Source organism: Heterocephalus glaber, unplaced genomic scaffold, assembly GCF_053883595.1.
Source record: "Heterocephalus glaber isolate CG9 unplaced genomic scaffold, H.glaber_assembly_v1.0 deba00001442, whole genome shotgun sequence".
NCBI classification, from domain to species: domain Eukaryota; kingdom Metazoa; phylum Chordata; class Mammalia; order Rodentia; family Bathyergidae; genus Heterocephalus; species Heterocephalus glaber.
The window spans coordinates 29,858,464-29,878,778 of record NW_028258296.1 but is presented as its reverse complement, the minus strand read 5'-3'; the positions used below and the strand labels follow the sequence as shown (position 1 = coordinate 29,878,778).

At 39.7% G+C, this 20,315-nt stretch overlaps 1 protein-coding gene and 1 long non-coding RNA gene across 11 annotated transcripts in view; one reads left to right on the top strand and one right to left on the bottom strand.

Moving 5' to 3' along the window:
- Positions 1 to 13,825, bottom strand: part of Slc44a3 (solute carrier family 44 member 3) — a 77,364-nt gene extending 63,539 nt beyond the window's left edge. For 4 of the 9 annotated variants that reach the window (XM_021255339.2, XM_021255342.2, XM_021255341.2 and 1 more), the window contains exons 1-5: positions 13,410 to 13,637; positions 13,174 to 13,281; positions 9,720 to 9,862; positions 8,458 to 8,594; positions 7,510 to 7,603 (exon numbers count right to left, since the gene is read on the bottom strand). In XM_021255339.2, coding sequence (XP_021110998.2) covers positions 7,510 to 7,603; positions 8,458 to 8,594; positions 9,720 to 9,862; positions 13,174 to 13,281; positions 13,410 to 13,508 — 581 coding nt within the window. In that variant the 5' untranslated portion in view covers positions 13,509 to 13,637. Of the gene's footprint in view, positions 1 to 7,509; positions 7,604 to 8,457; positions 8,595 to 9,719; positions 9,890 to 13,173; positions 13,282 to 13,409; positions 13,640 to 13,694 lie in introns of those variants that run through there. The other 5 variants (XM_004841225.4, XM_021255344.2, XM_087213163.1 and 2 more) reach the window with 5 other exon arrangements.
- A 142-nt stretch (positions 13,826 to 13,967) lies between these two features.
- LOC110348389 (uncharacterized) overlaps positions 13,968 to 20,315 on the top strand; it is a 115,750-nt gene continuing 109,402 nt past the window's right edge. For both annotated transcript variants that reach the window (XR_015452002.1, XR_002393594.2), the window contains exon 1: positions 13,968 to 14,106. This is a non-coding gene — a long non-coding RNA (uncharacterized LOC110348389). The remainder of the gene's footprint in view (positions 14,107 to 20,315) is intronic.

Genomic DNA, 20,315 nt, shown 5'->3' with positions numbered 1-20,315 from the left:
GATCTGATTTTTATAACTATGCCTTAGTGGAGACTCTGGTCCCATGTGAAAGATATCACAGAATATTCACTCTTGTGCTCAGCTTATTTCACTCAGCTCTGCAGGCATCAGTGTATCATTCTTTTTAGTTGCTATTATTCCACTGTAGGCATATGCTTTGATTTGTTTTTCTATCTTCTGTTGATGGCCATTTGAGTTATTCATAGTTTGGTACTATTAGAAATAAAGCTTCTATAAACATTCATATAAATGCCTTATAAATTAGGGATGTATCACCAGGGATTTAGCTCAGTGGTACTGTGCTTGCCTCTCAAGCACAAGGTCCTGAGTTTGATCGCCAGTACCTAAATCAATCAATCAATCAATAAAATTAGGGATGTACCTTTTTATTTCTCTTCAGTAAATGGCTAAAAGTGGAATTACGGGGCCAGATGGTATGTGCTTAACTTTATGAGAAACTATTAAGCTGGGCACAGTGACATACACTGGTAATCCAAGCTATTCAGGAGGATTGCAAGTTTGAAACCAGCTTGGGCAAGTTACTGAGATTCTGTCTCAAAATAAAATTTAAGAAAGCGTTGGGGATATAGCTCAGTGATTCTTGGGTTCAATCTCCAGTACAGAGAGAGAGAGAGAGAGAGAGAGAGAGAGAGAGAGAGAGAGAGAGAGAGAAACAGAGACAGAGAAAAAGAAACTACTGATTCCAAACCTGCCACACTATTCACACTCTTACTCAAAATATATACCTAGTTTCATATTTATACCAGTTCTTGGTATGGTTAATTTTTAAAATGTTAACCTTCTAGTAAGTGTGTCATCTCACAATTGTTCAAATCTTTTGTCTGATTTTATTGGGCTGTTTGTCCTTCTGTTACTGATTTAAGGTAGGAGTCAGCCAAATTCCGGCGTATTGACTGTTTTTGTACATAAAGTTTTATTGGCACACAACAGAGTCTGTTTGTTTATGCATTTTCTATGAGTGCTTTTACTCTACATTGCAGTAAGTGAGTAGGTGCAACAGGGCCTAAATATTTACTATCTAGACTTTTACAGAAAAATATTGCAGACCCTGACTTAAAGAAATTCTTTATATATTCTGACGTCATTTGACACATACATGTATTGTGATTATTTTCTCCTAGTTTGTGGCACCCCCTCATTTTATTAATGATGCCTTTGATGAGAGGAAGTTTCTAATTTTGATTAAGTCCAATGTATCATTTGTTTTTTTATTTCTCTCAAAGGAATCTTTATCTACTTTGAGGCAGCAAAGATATTCTTGTATGTTTTCTCCTAAAAGCTTTGTAGTTTTCACTCTTATTTTTTTGGTCTAAGATCACAAGTTAATTTATTGTGTGTGATATGAGCCCAAAAGTCCTGATTTACTTCCTCTATGTCTTTCCACTTGTTTCAGCACCATTTGTTTAAAAGACTTTTTCTCATGAAACTGCTTTGATATTTCACTAAAAACAGTTGTGTATCCATAGCTCCATTTCAGTCTACTCTGTTTAGTTCCACTTACATACCTGTCTATCCTTGTTCCAATACCTGTCTTCATCACTCTAACTAAATAACTTGAAATCAGCCCTTGAACTTTGTTGTTCTTCAAGATTTTTCTTGTGATCCTAACTTTTTAATTTTTTTGAATAAACTTGTCAATTTCTACAAAAATATGTTGGGGAGATTGTGCTGAATGCATAGAACAATTTGGGGAGAGGTGACATCCTAACAATATTAAAACATTCAGTCCATAAGTAAGGTGTATTTCTCCACTTATGTATTCTTAATTTTCCTCAGCATGCCTTAAAAGTTTTCAGTTGAGTTCTTAGATGTTGTCTGTCAACTTTGTTCCTAAGTAGTCTATGATTCTGTGGAAGACAGACTTAAAAAATTATTTCCTAATTGCTAATGTAGAGAAATATAACTTGACCTGAGTCATGCAACTTTGCTTAATTTGCTTAGCAGTTATTTTGTAGATTTTTTTGATATTTCTATGTAAACAGTCATTCATCTGTAAATAAAGATGGTTTTACATCTTCCCTTCTACTTCTTGTCTTTTGCAGCAGTTCCCAGTACTTCCATTGCAAAGTTGAATAGAAGGGGTAACAGATATGCTCACCTGTTTCTAATCTTAGGTAAAAGCATTCAATGGTTCACCATTAAGAATAATAGGAACTTGATCCCCAGTACAAAAAAAAAGAATAATAGGAACTAAAATGAATAATTAATAATGCAAAATAGGAAGAAAAAGTCCAAAGGGGCAGGGGAAGTGGGAGGGGTAGGGGAAAGGAAAGAAGGGAAAGGAAAAATTATGAGAAATGGAAAAAATGGAAACGAAGTCTTTGTAAATAGGGAAGGGTGGAGGGGTGAAGGGAGTGCAGGGAATGGGAAAAAAAAATAAGAACCAAGATACACCATGTAAAAGTACAGTTTCCCAATGAGAAATGTAAATGTATTGTATACCTAAAATGTACCAATAAGAGAATTAAAAAAATAATAGGAACTGTAGATTTCTCATAGGTGTTCTTTATCTGACTGAGAAATTTCTCAGCTATCCCTCATTTTCTAGTCTCTTAAAAAAAGAAAAGCTAAGTAATGTTACATTATGTACCATAATTTATTTAAGCAATCCCAGAACTCTGAGTGGCTGATAAGCAGCCCTCTTTTGAGACCCAGTTAGGCTTGTTTTGAGTTTTTACTATTACAAACACTGCAGTGAATAACCATGCACAAATGCCACTTCACACTGGTTCAGGCATAGCTGTAGATTGTGTTTCTAGAAGCAGGTCTGCTTGATTAAAAGCTCTGTGCATTCATAACTGCTGGATACTGATGAACTGCCCTCCTTAGGACGCTGTGTCAGCACTACGTGAAACTGGCAGCTCCCCACAGTCTTACCCAGTACACAGCATTGTCATTCAACCCTGGAGACTGACGGTCAGCTGGGGGAAAAACACTAGGGACTTAGATGCAATGCCCCCTATTAAGAGGGAGGTCCAGCCTCTTCTATTTTTCTTTTCATTTAGTAAAGATAGGAAAAGAAACAGGCTCTGCAGAGTGAGTTTGAACCAAGTAAAAGTAGAAAAGAAGTGCACCCTACAGGATGAGAGAAGGCTACTGGGAAAGAACACGGTAGCCAGTCCAGCCTCTTCTATATTTAAGAAACATTCTTTTTCCTTTGAAGCATCTATTCATATGCCATTTTTATACTGAGATAATGGTCTTTTAAAAGTTGGTTTGTAAAATCTTTCATAAATTGGAAAAATGAATCTCTTATATGAATTGCAACTACTTGTCTATTAACTTTGCTTCAAGTGTTTTTAATCACACAAAAATGTTTTTTAATGTAGTCAAATTTACCAAATTTTTTGTTTTATGATATTTACATCATAGTTATAAGCCTTCCCTACTCTCAGGTTATTAAAAAATTCTCTCCTGGCTTCTTCCAGTACTTTCTGGCTTCATTTTTCTTTTCTTTCTCTCTCTTTTTTGTTTGGCTTTTGAGAAAAAGTCTTGCTCTGGCCTTGAACTCACTGTGCACCCCAGGCTAGCCTCAAAATTGCAGTGATCCTCCTGCCTCCACCTCCTAAAGCCTGGGATTACAGGCATGCCCCACACCTGACTCTGGTTTCATTTTTATGCCTGAAAACCCTTAATCCATTTGGAATTTATCCATAGGAGGCATGGATAAATTGGAATTTATCCAACTTTTCTTCTTGGATGCCTACCTGGTTGTGCAATACCATTTGTTGGATAGTCCATCCTTTGTCATTGACTTGAGATGCCAGTTTTGGCATATAGAGTACTAAATTTCTAAATATATTTGGGTCTAATCATCTTATTTTTATTGTAATCATGATAAATTTATAAATCAATTTAGGGGAGAAATAATATCTTTGTACTATTGAGTTATATTGTAACAGTAAGCCCTTCCATTTGTTCAAATTTTCTTCATGCCCAAGAACATATTCAGGTTTTCTTCCTACAGTGCTTATATATTTCTTGTTAAACTGACTTCTAGGCACTTTTATGGTTTTTTTTCTTGCTGTGGTACAAGGAAGATTTTTTTAAAGTACAGGGATGTACAAATTTCAGTATATTAATCTTTTGCTTGCCCCCTAAATGAGTTCTCTTATTGTTCACAGGAGCTTTTCAGTTAATTCTTTAACATTTCCAGCTCTATAATCACACCATTTGCAGAACAGTAATTTTACCTCCTGCTTTCCAGTTTGTAAACCTTTAATTTCTTTTTCTTTTCCACTGCTAAACAGACTCTTAACACCTATAAATCTAATTTCTTTCTTTCTTTCTTTCTTTTTTCATGGTGCTGAGAATCATACTTAGGGTCTCAAACTTCTAGGTAAGCACTCTATATTACTTCTAGTCCCCTCCTGAAATGTTTTTAAAGCAAATGTTTTCTGAGCTTTCATTTGGTGTTTCTGAAAATTAAAATCAGCTATAGATTTAATGCCATCTCATTTGTTTTGCCTCCAATTATCCATAAGGCCTTAATTTTGTCAACAGAGTTTTGTTAACTATGGTGCCTTTTAGGCATTAAATAACCATGTGCTGGTAAAGAGTAACCCATCTTAACCCCAAAAGTAACAAAGAAAAATATGTAAAGCTTGGACCACCCATGCTGGGGTTGACTAGCTGCCCACTGAGTATGTCATTAACTCAGGCAGGGTTGAACTTTAGGCCACAGCCTGAGGTTTCATCCTCATTTCTGCTTTTCTTCTTACCACTAGCAAAGCCACTCTAACTTAGCAAGAAGTTATCTGGAGAGCTGCCTGCATATTTAGGCATGTGGAATTTCTCTGAGCAAACAATGCAGTGCCAAGCACAGGCACCTATGTGGGAGGTTCAAAGTAGAACCTGCAGTGGGGTGGAGGGACTTTAAGCCTTTTAGCTCAAAGTGCAGTACTACATTGAATACCAAAAAGAGAAAGATATGCTTGCTTGTTATCTTCATCAGTGCTTTTTCATTGTTTTTAAAAGCTCATAACTAGGTATAAAACCTTCTTGATATTCAGCTATTCCTCTAAAAGGGTACCTCATATGATCAACAGAGGAAGAAATACAATCAGTGTGGTCAAAAAGAGATATTTAGAAAATGTTCTTTGGCTCTACAGCCACACTTCTCATGTTTTCTAGCTTTTAAATCTTGGCACTGCTCTTCCATGATAAATATGATAATTTCTGTCTTAAACAAACACTTGCTTGTGTAGGAAAAGGAAATGGAGTGCTCAGGCCTATTTTGGTCTTGCTCACTATGTCCAATAAAGGCCAAGCAACAGCTCTGTCTTCATTGGAAAAACTAGTATTGGAAGTGAGGGTGAAAGGACTGGCTTGAGAGGAGGAAGAGATGGTGACCCGAGAACACGTGGTCCTGGACATTTTTCTTTCTCAGCTTGGTGTGAGCCTAAGGTCACTTGCCAGGCAGTCAATCCAGCCCTGACTGTTTATACTGGATGACAGAAACACATATGGACACTGTTTGGGTTTGAACATCAGCTTTTCTGCTTGCTCACTGTAGTACCTTAAGCTCTCTCTGCATCAGTCTTCTTGGCTATAAAACCACGATGAAAACAATACCTACAGCAGGTTTTGTGAGGTCCACTAAGTTAATACACGTGTTTTTCAAGAGCTTAGAAAAAAGTACCTGGCAAAAATCAAAAGTTCAATATGATTGCTCTGATCATCACTGAAAAGATATAAGCTTCCCATGCAATTATAATTGTCATTCTAGTTACAGTAAGAGGAGAGTTTATTAAACTCTGCTTAGTGCTTGCTTCGGCAGCACATATACTAAACTCTGCTTAAATAGCAACCTTAACAATTCCATTCTTTTTCAATCTTATCTGCCAGTACAGTTACAAATTAGTGTTTCTAAAAAATCCTGCTTTCCAAGTGTTAAATAATAGCTTCTAGTTTTTTCCTTCCCTGGGTTAAATTATGCTTAATTTAGACATGATTATGGTATCTGACAATAGCTAGAGTTAAAAAAAAAATGGAATAAGTACTTTCCTCTGCAAATAATTTCCTTTGATGATCTGTAAGTATTAATTCTAGAAAAAAATGCCACCAAGATAGCTAAGTATATTCTGCCTCCTATGTAGTTAACACTCACTTGAGTCTTTCTGGAGTAACTGCAAAATTAGCATTTTTCTAGCTGAACTTGCAACCAGTTAGAAGATTATGAAGTAAATTATTTTTTTTGAAGGGCAGTAGATTAGGAACTATTATTATGACTCATATGTAGTAAGAGAGGTCTTGTTTTGTGACATTTCTCTTTCAGTTTTATATTCCTAAGTATGAAGGTTTGTATGTACTGGGAATATGATATAATAAATTTTTTATGTGGGTCCCAGTCCAGACCTGTTTGATAAACAGAGTCCTAGATGGTTGGGCACAAAATGCTTTGTTTTACTTAAATCATTATTTCTCATGGATTTTGCAGAATTCTTATTCTCTGTACACATACTCACATTTTTCAAAAGAATGGCAATGCAAAGTCAATCCACATCCTCCTTTAGTAGATCTCAGCACCCTGATGGTGGCAATGGGCTGTGCTCTTTCCCCTTAGCCTTCTCAATGATGCAAACACAGGCCATCGAGCCTGGCATCGCTGCTTCATCACTGCAGCTGTACAAATACTCGTAAGGTGCTAACTGGTAGAAAGAGTAAGACTCTGTGAGGAGTCCAGCCAGTATGTTCTTGATAAGGACTTTCCGTGTTCACTGAGAAGAAAGGTGGGGGATCCCTTGGCCCTGCCCTCATGGGCCCCTTTGTGGCAGTACAGTTATTAGAGATGGCGCCTGGGCCACTCTACTGCTGAGCTAATTCTCAGACCACTTTATTCTTCTATTTTGAGACAAGGTCTAGGTAAGTTGCTCGGGCTGGTCTCAAATTTGTGATCCCCACTGTGGCCCCTTAGTGCTTACCACTGATGCTGCAATCCCAGGTAGCTAGGATTACAGGTGTACACCAGCACACCTGGCTTTTCATGCTTGTTTCTTATGCAGGAATCTAGAATCATAAAAACTAATAATGTGCGGTCACAATGAAAAAGCAAATGTAGATGATTTCTGCTTTGAAATAAACAGTTGGAGAAGAAAAATATACACCAATTACTTTATAAAATTACTCACTTAGTAAAGCCTAATATATTATTTTTTGCTAGCTCTATATTGTTATTACATATATCTTTATTTATTTATTTTTCTTAAATCTTTTATTGGTACATTTTAGGTATATAATACATTTCATATATCTTTATTGTTTGCTGAGTTTTCTCCTTATTTAGCCTGGTTACTAATTCACTGTTCATTATGTATATTGCAAATAGTTCCTCCTTATTTGCTCCTGGCCTCTTGTGGATTGTAAGCTCCCTGCAGGGCTCTACCTAGTATCTTCTCTTGCTTTCCACTATGCCTAGAAGAGTAACAGATTTTCACAAGTACTCAATAATTTTGTTAATGGATAAGGAAGAAGTATGGAAGTTTTTACCTTGGAGGAACTGGTAGCCTGGGACACAATGAATCTGCATTTGGACTCTGTGTGTAGTTGAAGGAATTCAAACTATAGACACATAGGAAAGACCCTGGAAGAGAAGACATGCAGATTGTACTATTTTCCTATACTGTACACATCTTCCTAGGGGAGCTCATAAGAAACCACAGCGATTTTACCAAGCCAGAAAGGGGACAGAAGACCTTACTACAATTCAGAAAACAGGTGACTTACACACACACACACACACACACACACACACACACACACACACACAAACTGGGACAGAGTTCTCTCGAAAAACCCCAATTCAAAACTAAAAGTTATATGATTGGTACTAAAATAATTTGAAGGTCATCTGAAGATCATTATAGACCTTGATGTTTTTAAACCCAGTTTTGCAAATAATTTTTAGAAATCTAGTCTTCTATTTGTTGGGCACATAAAATTTACAGTGGGCTGGTTCAAATTTCTTTTACTTTCCTTTGTTTAAGCCTTAGGACTTAGATCTAAATAATGGGCCCACAGCAAGTTACTTCAGTTACACAAATGTTTTGGGTACAATTTACAACTATCCTGTTGGTCAATGAAAGCATCCACTGGCTTCCAACAGTTTCATCAAAGAACATACACAATTCGACCTGAAGCCTTTGGACTCAGTGTCTGCTGTCTCCTCTGTGTTCTCTGGGAATGATCATTTTGTTGTGGGAAGCAGGGAGCACATGCAGAGCAACCTGAGTTTCTGATAAATACAGACAGACCAACGAAACTGAGCAAGTTCATGAGAAAATGCTTTTGGTCTTCCACACAAAAGGAGTCACCTGTGAAGAAGTATAATTTGCAGCTTTCCAGAGAAAGCAAGGTCAGTGTAATTTAATCCTCTAGGTGCTCACAGACTTACTGTATAATAGGAGTTGTGGGAGGGAGCCAGCCCCTTGTACCTACCATTGGTGTCTGCAAAGAGCTGGACCTCTTCTAGGGTGCTGAGTTGCTCTTCAGGACAGCTGGACACACAGAGGGCAGTGGAACCAAGCCTCTTACCTTTGATTTCTGGGTTGCAGGAATTCATAAAGAACATGTATCTAAGGAGATGGATGAAAAAGAAGCTTATGTTAGGGCACTGCCCATGCAAAAAGGACTCAAAGGAATTCCTATAAAGCATATTTGTACGCAAGAGTGTTCAAATACGCGTCTGAGAAGAGCTGAATACAGGGAAACAATAAGAGGAAAAGAAGGACCCGAGGCTGGGAATTAAAGGCAATTTAAGAGTCATAACTCTGAGGCAATCTTTCTTGACATCACTCAGAAGTTGGGTAAGTCTAGGCACATGAACAAAGCTGGTTGTTGCCATTAATGGATTCTGGGCTGGTGGTGGCAGCTCTGGGTGCCCAGTGCTTATCCAGCTGCTGTGGGATGTCAGAAGAATTGCTGCAGGTCGCCTGTCATGGGAGGGACCCTGAGACAGCGTCCAGAAGCCACTTTCTTCCCAGCTAGAAAAGGGAGAAGGGGAGGCAGGACAAGAGGAGAGGGGAACAGATTTCCAGTGTCTCTTAAACATATATTTCCTTTTACATTTTAAAAAAAATTGTGTTAAGATACCCATAAATTTTTTTAAATCATCTTAAATACACAGCTCAGTGGCATTGAGTATTCACACTGTTGTGCTGCTGTCACCACCATCTATCCACAGAACTTGTCTCAGCTTGCAAAACTGAAATTCTGTTCCCATTAAACAACTCCTCATCTCCCTTCTCCTCCAGCCCTTGACAAACACCATTTTACTTCATTTATGAGTTTGATTACTTTAGACATTTTACATAAGTGGAATCATACACCACTTGTGGTTTTGGGATTCTGATACATTATGGATAATAATGCTAACGTTGAACATTATGCCTGAGCTCACTCACACAGTATCTCGGTGGATCCTTAAAACGACCTTGTAAGATAAATATCTTACCAGTTTCAAAAGGAGAGGCTAAGGATTTGGCCCAAGGACACAGAAATGGAAAGTAGCAGAGACTGAATCTGAACCTAGGATTGGCTGATTCTACAACGGTGCTCTTAGTACCACACAGCCGGCCTCCCTTTTTATGAGATGGATTAAGAGTTTTGGTTAGGAAAACAGTTTCAAGCTCTAAATGACTCAGTTGTATGAAGTTCTGAAATGCAGCCCCTCTATAGTTGGGGACTTAACAGACACTTACGTTTTTAGGGTCATGTCCTGTCCTGACAGAGGGGCCCCTTCCACCAGGGAGTTCTTCTTGCCACATACGTTGCCAAAGCTGTCGTAGCCAAAGAGGAGTCTTCCTGCAGCTCCAGCCACCACCGAGTAGCCCATGATGAACATCTAGCAAAACCCAGGGCATGTGAGGGCCTGGCCACAGGGAGGAAAACTGTCCCTCAGATCCCAGAAGATGTTGATGGAAAGTGGAACCATGTGAAACGTTATGTCTCTCCAGCTCCACAGTACTTCCCCTCTCCTCTGCAGTAACACAGACTGTTCAGGATCCTGGTATTTCCCGGCTGGTTCTAGCAGGTTAGGTGGAAGATCATCCACAAGCACTCAGATTCCTCTCCATTTTTTTTGCCTGTCTTCTTACTTTCTTCTTCAAGAGTCTGTCACTTCTTATTTTGGGCTAAACTTCACTGGGACAACTCAATTTTTTTCTTGAGGTTTTTGGTTTATTTAAGTGCATCAAGGCTATGCTAATTATTTCCCTGAGGTTTTTTTCCCTTTCTTCTTTTGCAAATTTTCTTTTTGTCTTACTTTTAGTGAACTCTGTAGAGGCCACATAGTTGATATGTATGAACACATGGTTCAAAACGACTCTGAAAACAGTATTTTGGAACAACTGCTTAAAAGTCACAAAAACAAAGAACCCAAGAAAAAGTTATTTTGGAAATTCTGTCAGACAAGAATATCTTGCAATCATTAATCATTTTTACCCAATGTAGAATATTTGATATTTCAGTTCAAACAACTATTCCATGAATACATATTGACAGACCTTCTGTTAAGATTGAATAAGTTTCTTCTCATAACACAAATGTAGTGCTGCAAGTTTCCCAATCTACAATACACAGAATACCATGAGTACTGCACTTGATACTTACAAGTTCATTCTGGGACAGAGGCTACAGAACATCATTCAGTAACTTACAGTATGGAAATACATCCCAAAGGTACACTGTCCCAAAGACAAATGTGTCTCAGATATTCTGCATTCACTACTACTTTGGAAATAAAAATAACAAACATTCTTCAAGTACCCAGTGTGTGCCAAAGACTATTATTGGAACACAAAGATGAAACACAGAGTCCATGCCCTAAAGAGCAGGACTTACCAACCACAGGCCTTGTAGGGAGGAGTCTCCCTGCCCAGGCTCCTCCTTGGTCAAAATGACCAAATTTTACAAAGAACAGGTCACTTGTGCTAGTAGACAGGGCTACTCATCCTTTACTTAAAAGCGGTGAATGTGATGTAACTCATTGCGCTCATGTGGCTGGCATAGCAAACTGACCCACCTTAGACATGTCTGTCTTTTGTTCTTCCAACTTGGAGTGTGGTAAATAAGTAGAGTCCTGATTGTGTTTTGACTTAGGGGGAGGAAAAGGGTCTTATGCTTCTGCCCAGATGACCAGATCTAATAGGATTGCTACTGTCCATTTACCAGGACTCTGGATGTACTCTCTCCCTTGGAGAGCTTGTAGGGGAGAAAAAGAGAGTTTTTAAAGGAAGGAAACAGTAGGATTTGGGTTTTCCTGAGTCCTTGCCATAACACTACTCATACTTGAAACTATCCTTGTTCTAATTTCAAACATGACAGTGCAATTCCAAATGAGGTGATACAGGAGGTAGGTAATATACCTACCTCCTGTAGTGTAGTATGGTCACCGGGAAGGTCAACTGTCTGGGGAGATCAGGGGCATGGAGTGTTGCGAGGTTAACAGGAAAGGGAAAGTTGGGAGAGGCCACTGAAGAAGTTCGGCAGAGATGATCCCAAGCTTGAGATCTGCTTTCTAGTCTGGGTATTTTATGCAAATAGAAACACAGGCTGGTGCTCTTTCTATTTGCAAGAGACAATTCCTGCTTGTAATCTGGCACTTTTATTGGAAGTATTCTTTGTCCAGTCCTAACTCAGGAAAACACCATCAAAGAATAATCCCGTCGAGCATAGCACCAGTCAGGACACCTACTACAGAATCCAGACGGGGAAAAGTCAGGCAGAAAAAACACACCTTGTTCTCTTTTAAATACAGATCTGTAGCTGAAAATGTTGCAGATGATACAAAAAGCCAGTCAGCTAAGAAAGCGTCTCATTAAAAGTAAAGAGAACTTGAGCATCCAGAAACCTTCAGGCTTATTTTGCAAATGAAATGTAATTTTAAAGCAGTTTTCAGTTCTGTGCTATATCTCAGCTAGTTCAAAATTCTTCAGGCTCTGATTGGTGACCTACAGTCTTTCCCCCAGAAAGCTGTTGGCTGAGTATGGAAGTGATGCACTGGGTTTGACCATGGAAGGGTTAGGGAAAATCATTAAATAACATTGACAGCGCAAGGTCAAAGCTGCCAGGCACAAGCCAGGGCAGCTTCTTCCCACACGGACACAATAGCAAAGTCAGATGAAAAAGAGCCACCTGTGGAGAAAGCAAGCAGAAGGCTCTGTAGGTGCACTGCCTCTTGAGGAGAGTTTCAAGGGCCACAGTATAAGCAACAACGACAAAAAACTAGTAGGCCTTTCAGACCCAGTCTTCCACTGCGCCTATAACCAAGTCTGTCTATGTGAAACCAGTCTGGAAAGTCAACAAACGAACACATGCCTTTCTTAGTTGGAAAGAGAATAAACACAGTGTTTTAGGGTCTATTCAAATTGAATTGTTTGGCAAAGGTAATTACTGTCTGGTGGTTATTATCAGGCTTTATAAATTAATCATTTACCACGTAGCAAACAGCATGCCTCCATCTGGCCTGGATGATTTCATGAACATGGCCTTTGAAAAAAGTTGAGTGAGGCTTTTTCTGCTGTTTCTACAACTCTAAAATAAGTTTGAAAGTGTCAAGATTCAGCTTCCACGAGACTCCCCTAGGACTACCACGGCAAGGCCTAATGAGATTACCAGGAATCACACATGGCAGGAAATAGAGTGGGACCAGTCATTGTACATTTAACTAGAGGGTTTGTATCAAACTGCTGCACACAATACAACAAGAGTGTGTGCACAGCTCAGCTAAAATAACAGTAATTCATTTTTAGACTTTCTCTAGATTTTCCTTTGTTACAGGCCACAAAAGCTTGAGGAATATTTGATTTAAGGGTGTATCAGGTGGTAAAAGAACTACTCCAAGAATTCACGTTGGCCTCACTAAATAACAATCCTACTGCAAATTGTGATTGTCATGTCTTTCCTCACTTTTTATTAGTATATGTTTGGAATACATTAATATTAAATTAACCACTGGATTGTGGCCTGCCTCTCCAGTGGGTCTAGGAGGATAGGAGCTGCTCACCAAGAATCCCCAAGGACTAATGTTCATTCTGGGTCCATGACAGAGTCTTTCACTGCAGCACAAACTATAAGCAACTAACATTTGAGGCACATTTATTCTGGGACACACAACACATACTTGTCTCTTCCCTGCTGAGCAGCCACACTTACCAAACCAGTCCAAAAGAGAAAGAACAGGAATAACCACGCCGTATCTGTGCATTTCCTATAAATCTGGGGTCTCCACTCTCTTTGCCTGGGAGTTGACTCTTCAGAAACCTTCCAGAAAAAGAGAGAGTTCAGAAAAAGAAACCAACCAACCAGGTAGTGCCAACCGAACCCAAATCAACTCGAAGACTGCTCAAAGCAATCGATTTATTATTTATTTATATTTATCTAAACGTCACCTGCAGCTTTTCCACTGAGCTTTTGAAACACCTCCTCTGCAGTGTGGGTGTCAAGCCCCCAGGCGCCAAGTTCTTACCTGGGGGCGCAGCTGTTGGCATCCCCCTCTCACCTGCGGCCCGCGTCTCCCTCCCTGCTGCCCCACACCTGAATGGGGCCCGGGTGCTCCTGGCCAGGTGTCCCCGGGTCCGGCAGCGCGGAGCAGGGGCGAAAGCGTCGGTCCGCCAGTGCCCGCAGGAGCCGGCCGACCTGCCCAGGCTCTCCCCCGCGGAGGCTGCCGTACTCACCACGTACTCGGCGCCCAGGCACTGCATCGCGCGGCCGCGGTGGGCCCGGGCCCTGCACCTCTCTCCCAACGCCGCGCGGGCCGGAGAGCCCGGGACCCGAGCAGGGCGCAGCGCAGCCCCGCGGACCCCGGCCTGCGTCCTCGCGGCCGCCCCCTCCGCGCTGGCTTCAGCTCAGCTCGTCGGAGGTTAGCTCGCGTCTTGCCTTGTTCGGAAGAGGCCCAGGGCGTCTCCTCGCTCGCAGGCCTCAGCCACGCCCGCGGCAGAGCGCCCAGGATGCGCGCCGAGGCACTACTGTGACCCCGGGGCGGCCCTCGCAGGGACTAACTAGTGCCACTGCGGTGAGCCGGAAGTCGAGTCTCCAAATCTCCAGAGGCGTGGGGAACTTGCGCTGGCGGCTACACCCAGCTGACAGGTGAGCAGCACTTACTGTGCCAGATTCTGTTCTGCAAGATTCTTCACTCATCACCAAGGCAGAAACTATTGTTATCCCTAATATAGACATGAAGGAAACTGAGGCAAAGGGCAGCGGTGTTGTAATTCGCTCAAAGAGACTCAGCTTGTAACTTGTTGAGGCAAGGGTTGAACCCAGCATTGGAAGACGCATGCTGTCAAGCTAGCTCCGCAGCAGACATTTCAGGGCCTCCCAGTCAGCTTCTTTTTTCCCAAGATAGTGTTCCCTGCGGTTGCTGGCTCTCTCCTCCAGTCTATGGATTGGTACTATTATCATCCTTATTTTGAGGATGAGAAAATTGAGGTTAGGTAACTTGCTTAAGTAACTTGGCAGAGCCAAGACCTGAACCCAGGCAATTTGGATCTGGAGCTCATACTTGCTTCACTGTGCCTCTCAAGTATAGCTGCAATTGTAATAAAATGGCTTAAACTCACCAGTTAAAAAATAGTCTCAAATTGAATAAAAAATGAGACTCAACAATGTATTTTCCTCATGAGACTTATTTAAAAACCACTGGACACTGAAAAGTTAAAATTAAAAGGCTCAAAAAACACAGAGCAGGCAAACATGAACCAAAAGTCAAATAATAACATTAAAAATTTTTTATTAGTACATCTTTGCAATTCATGCAGTTTACAATCATCTTGCTTATATGTACACATGACAGCTTATTTCTTTTTTAAAAAAATCTCAATCCTCTTCCTCTTTCTTCCCCTTCCCTCCTTCCTCCAATTCCCCTATTCCAATTTTTTTGTTGTTGATATTATTAATCTTAGCTCATGTTATGGCATATAATGTTTAAATTAATTGAGTTACTAGGTATGCCTAGTAAAGATATGCCATGCCTGTACTTCTACTTATTTCCCCTTTCCCTCCTCCTCACCCCTCATACTTTTTCCTTTGGACCACTTCCCTATTGCAAGAGATATATCTCCTAGTCCCCTTCTATCCATTGTTTTTTATTCTGTTTGTGCCTTGCCTCACTCAAATGAGAGATACCAAACAGTATTTAAGTTTGTGTATGTGGTTTATTTCACTCAACATTATATTTTCCAGGTGTATCCATTTTCTTACAAATGTTCTCAAATCTGTCATTCTTTTTTTAGTATATGTGCTTCCAAAGCAAGCACAAATCTGTCATTCTTTATAGCAGAATAGTATTCCATTATATATAGATACCACATTTTCTTTTTCCAATCATCTGTTGATGGGTATATACAGGCTGCTTCCAGGATTTATCTATCACGAGTTGTGCTGGCATAAACATTGGTATGCATTATTGCTGTAGTATGATGTCTTAACCTCTTTGGGGAAAATACCTATTGGGGGGATTGCTGGGTTGTATGGAATTTCTAACTTCAATTCTTTGAGAAATCTCCATACTGATTTTCATTATAATCATACTAGTTTGCATTCCCACCAACAATGAAGGAAGGTTCCTTTTTCACTACATCCCTGCCAGCATTTGTTATTGATTTCTTTCTTAATAATTGGTATTCTTTCCAGACTAAGATGGAATCTTAGTGTTGTTTTAATTTGCATTTCTCTAATGCCCAGAGATGTTCAGCATTTTTTTATATATTTGTAAGACTTTGCTTTTGTTTCATAGATTCCAACTTTTGTTTAATAAATTCTGACTTTTGTTTCATAGACTTTGGATTGTGGCTCATTTAGGTATTGTCTTAAATTTTACATCTTATGCCTTGCAATTGTGTATGCCTCGAGTTTTTCCTCTTTGCATTATCTTTTGTTAAAATTACATTTTATTCATGTTTTCTATATGTTGCATTTGGACTTAATTACTGAAGTTATTGAATTTATTTATTTATTTTTTGGTACTGGGGATCGAACTCGGGTCTTTGTGCTTGCGCAGCAGGTGGCGAAACCACTGAGCTAAATCCCCATCCCTGAAGTTATTGAATTTATTAGCATTCCTTGTTTTAGTAGACAACAGTGCTAGGAAAAAGTAGTTTTAGACTGTCATCTAGTGGACTTTAATGGGAACTACAAGTAAATTTAGAAAATACTGTAAAATGGGTCTTTTATGAAATCATCTCAGGTACAGGCACTTTAGTTTTATCTGTCCCATATAGAATGCTAAAATCAAACTGTGGTTTCTCTGCAAACTAGTAATTGGCCTTAGGGAAGCTGCCACTCTCAAAGCAGAGGATAGTTTTCTCCAAGTACCCTCTGGTGAATCCCCATCCCCACTGAAGCTAATGGCCAATGGCATGTTGACTGGACAGGCAACTAGATTCCTTTCCAGAGACAGATCTCTGATTTCGTGGAACTAGTGAAAACTGAGGTGACAACTGAGGGGTCATGGCCAGGGCTGCTCTCTGGCGGATACTGAAAGGGCCCTCGGTGGGAATTAGGTCGCAACGGCCCAATTGAGTAGTCAGCAGAAAATCTCCACATATCTATCATTCCCACCTGCACTCCTCAGTGAGGTGAAAGGTTATTCTTTCAGTGATTATCAGGTATCCTCTGTATCAGAGTGACCTGAAATGATGCCATTAGAGTCCTGTCTTAAGCCTCTGTTAAGAGTTGAGCTATAGGTTTGGACTGTTCTCTCTCTGCTAGTAAGGTAGACTCCTAGCCAGGCACAGATAGAAACAGTAATTCTCTAGAAGATTTAACAAATCCCTGCTAGATAAGAAACTCCTCTAAACTTTTCTCCAACTTGTTGAGAGTTAACTTTAGAACACCTTTGTAGTCAGATCGCCCCTGCCCCTCCTTCCAGGAAGTAAGGTGAAGGCAACTTACAATAACTGTTTTGTCTTAGAGGAAAATAGCAATCAGCTAGCAACTTGCACTAGAATAAAAAGGGATTTTAGTCAGCCTTTCTCTTCCTTCATGTGTGTGTAAGAAACTGATAAATGTGCCTTTACTAATGTGTGAATTGTGTTTACCAGGTGATAAGCATAAGCTTAACCTGTGAGTTTCAGATACTTGGTGATTTTTAAATGGACATTGAATGATGTATAGCCTTGTCTTGCTGCTCAGGAAGGTTGTCTAAGTAAATTAGGTAGGTAACAGAAATGATTTAGAGGTTTCTCCACCTTACGGCCCAGGGCAGAATCCCTCTGAGCCATATACTTGACTGGACCTGTCTCTAGAGGTGATCTCTTGCAGGCTAAAAAGTGCTCTAATTTGCCCATTGACCTATTTTCCTCACTCTCAAAGAACTAGAACTTAGTGGTTTAGAGATCTTGATTATTACTTTTGCTAGCAATGTTTTCTTCTTTAAACATGATTGTTACAGCTGAGATCAATTGTAACTTGTGCTTTAGGAATATCTATGGGAATATGAACATGAGTTTCCTGGGAAGAGATCATGCACTGGTAAAAAGGTAAATAGTCCAGTCTAGTTTATCCTTTGAGTCTCTCTCCAGATGGTAGCTACCTGTCTTGGAGTGGAATCAAGTTGGAGGATGTCTAGAGGATATAAAAATCAAATAGAAATTAAGAGGGACACCAATTTCTTTCTCTTGTTTCAGAAATGGGGAACTCAATGTCAAAACCTCTCACTCCTTTGGAATGTATTCTTAAATACTGGAAGATACTCGACCCTCACAAGTTGAAAAAGAGCTGTTTTCTGCACCCATGTATGGGCTGCCTACCCCCTAGAGCCAAAATGGAATGGAGAGAGAAGTAGGGACCATGATACTATTTCACAACTAGAATTGTACTGTAAGAAAGAGGAAAAGTGGTCTGAATTGCTGTATGTTCAGTTCTTTTCATTAAGAAATATTTCTTATTTGTGTTCAAAATATAATTATTAATCATATGGATCTATCTGGGTTCATATGTCCTTTCCTCTCAATGACCTAAGACAGATCAACTGAGACATAGGAAAGTTTTCAAACAACCCTAATAAGTACATTGAGGTCTTTAGAGGATTTAGTCAAACCTATGAACTAGATTGAAAAGATGTAATGTTATCTTAAATAAAACACTGATTTCTAGTGAGAGACAAGCAGTATTATAAGCTGCTACTACATTTGGAGATGAATATTATCTTAATTTTAGAAGGTCAAAGATGGGCAGCCAGGGGAACAGCTGGTTCCTACTGAAGACCAAGCAGTCCCTATACAAGACCCCCACTAGCTTGCCAACCAGATGAGAGGTTGGACTAGAAGACATTTTCAGGCATGTATTCTAGAAAGTCTAAGAAAGATGAGAATTAAGCCCTTCAGTTATTTTAAATTGTCAACTATTTATCAGGAGAAAGATGAGAACCCCTCTACCTTCTTAGATTGTTTGCCAGAGGCCTTGATAAAACATACATCCCTAGCTCCTGACTTGATAGGATAGACTGTTCTTTTTTAAAATTTTTATTTTATTGGTACATTTTAGGTATACAATATAATGATATTCATCACTGGAAATTTGCACCTTTACATAACCTCTCTCGGTTCTTATTTTTCCCCCTCCCCCTGCCCTCCTTCAACCCCTCCATCCCTCCCTATTTAGAAAGACTTTGTTTCCATTTTTTCATATTAATTCCATTCCTTTCTTTCCTTTCCCCTACCCTCCCACTTCCCCTTCCCCTTTGCCCCTTTTCTTCCTAATTCACATTATCTATTATACATTTTAGTCCTTATTTACACTTTCAGTTTCTCACACTAGAGAAACTATTTGGTATTTACACATCTGTGTCCTACTTATTTCACTTAAGAGTATTGCCTCAATGTGCATCCATTTAGCTATAAATGTCTCTAATTTCTCATTTTTCATAGCTGAGTAGTACTCCATTTTATTTAAAAAACCACATCTTCTTTATCCAGTCTCCGGTTGATGGGCATTTGGGCTGCTTCCAAGTTTTAGCTATTACAAATTGTGCTGCTATGAACATGGGTGCACAAATATCACTATGGTATGATACTTTTAATTCTTTGGGGAAGATACCCAGTAGGGGAATAGCTGGGTCAAATGGGACTTCCAGTCCTAGTTCTTTAAGGTATCTCCATACTGATTTCCACAGTGGTTGCACCATCTACACATCCACCGGCAGTGGATCAAGGTTCCTCTCTCCCCACAGACCCACCAGCATTTGTTATTGGTTGATGTCATAATAGCAGCCATTCTCTCTGGAGTGAGGTAGAATCTCAGGGTTGTTTTCATTTGCATCTCTTGAATGACCAGTGATATTGAACAGTTTTTCATGTGTTTATTTGGTATTTCTACTTCTTTGTCTGAGAAATGTCTGTTCATTTCAGATGCCCATTTTTGGATTGGGTCTTTAAATTTGGGAGGTCTGTTTTTTTTTAAGTACTTTATAGATTCTAGATAGTAGACCTTTGTCTGAGGAACAGCAGGTGAAAATTTTTTCCCACATTGTGGGTTGTCTCCTCACACTGTTGGTGGTTTCTCTTGCTGTGCAACTTTTTAACAAGAAGAGATCCCACTTGTTGATTCTTTGTGTTAGTTCATGGGCAACTGAGGTTTTGTTCACAACCAATGTTCCTACACCGATGTCTTTAAGAGTTCTACCTAACCTCTGTTGCAGCTGGTTCATCATTTCTGTTTTAATATTTATATCTTTAATCTATTTTGATTTTAGTTTAGTGCATGGTGAGAGATACAGGTCTAGTTTTAATCTTTGGCAAGTTGAAACCCAATTTTTCCAGCACCATTTATTAAAGAGGCTATCTTTCCACCAGTGAGAGTGTTTGGCTCCTTTGTTGAAGATGAGATGGCTGAATGTGTCTGGAGTTGTTTCTGCATCTTCTAATCTATTCCACTGATCCTCGGGTCTGTTTCTTTGCCAGTACCATGCTGTTTTTATCACAGTAGCTTTGTAGTGTAGTTGCAAGTTGGGGATTGTGATACCCCCTGCCATGTCTCTGTTACCTAGAATTGCTTTTGCTATTCTGGGTCTCTACTTGTTCCAAATGAATTTTTGGATTGTTTTCTCCAGGTCCATGAAGTATGCTGCTGGGATTTCAGTTGGGATTGCATTGAATCTATATAGCAGTTTTGGAAGTATGGCCATTTTCACTATATTGATCCTTCCTACCCAGGAGTAGGGATGTCTGTCCATTTTCTGATACCATCTTCAATCTCTCTTTTCAGAGTGTTATAGTTTTCAGAGAAGGGGTCTTTGATTTCTTTCATTAGGTTGATTCCTAGGTATTTCAATCTTTTGGATGCTATTGTGAAAGGAA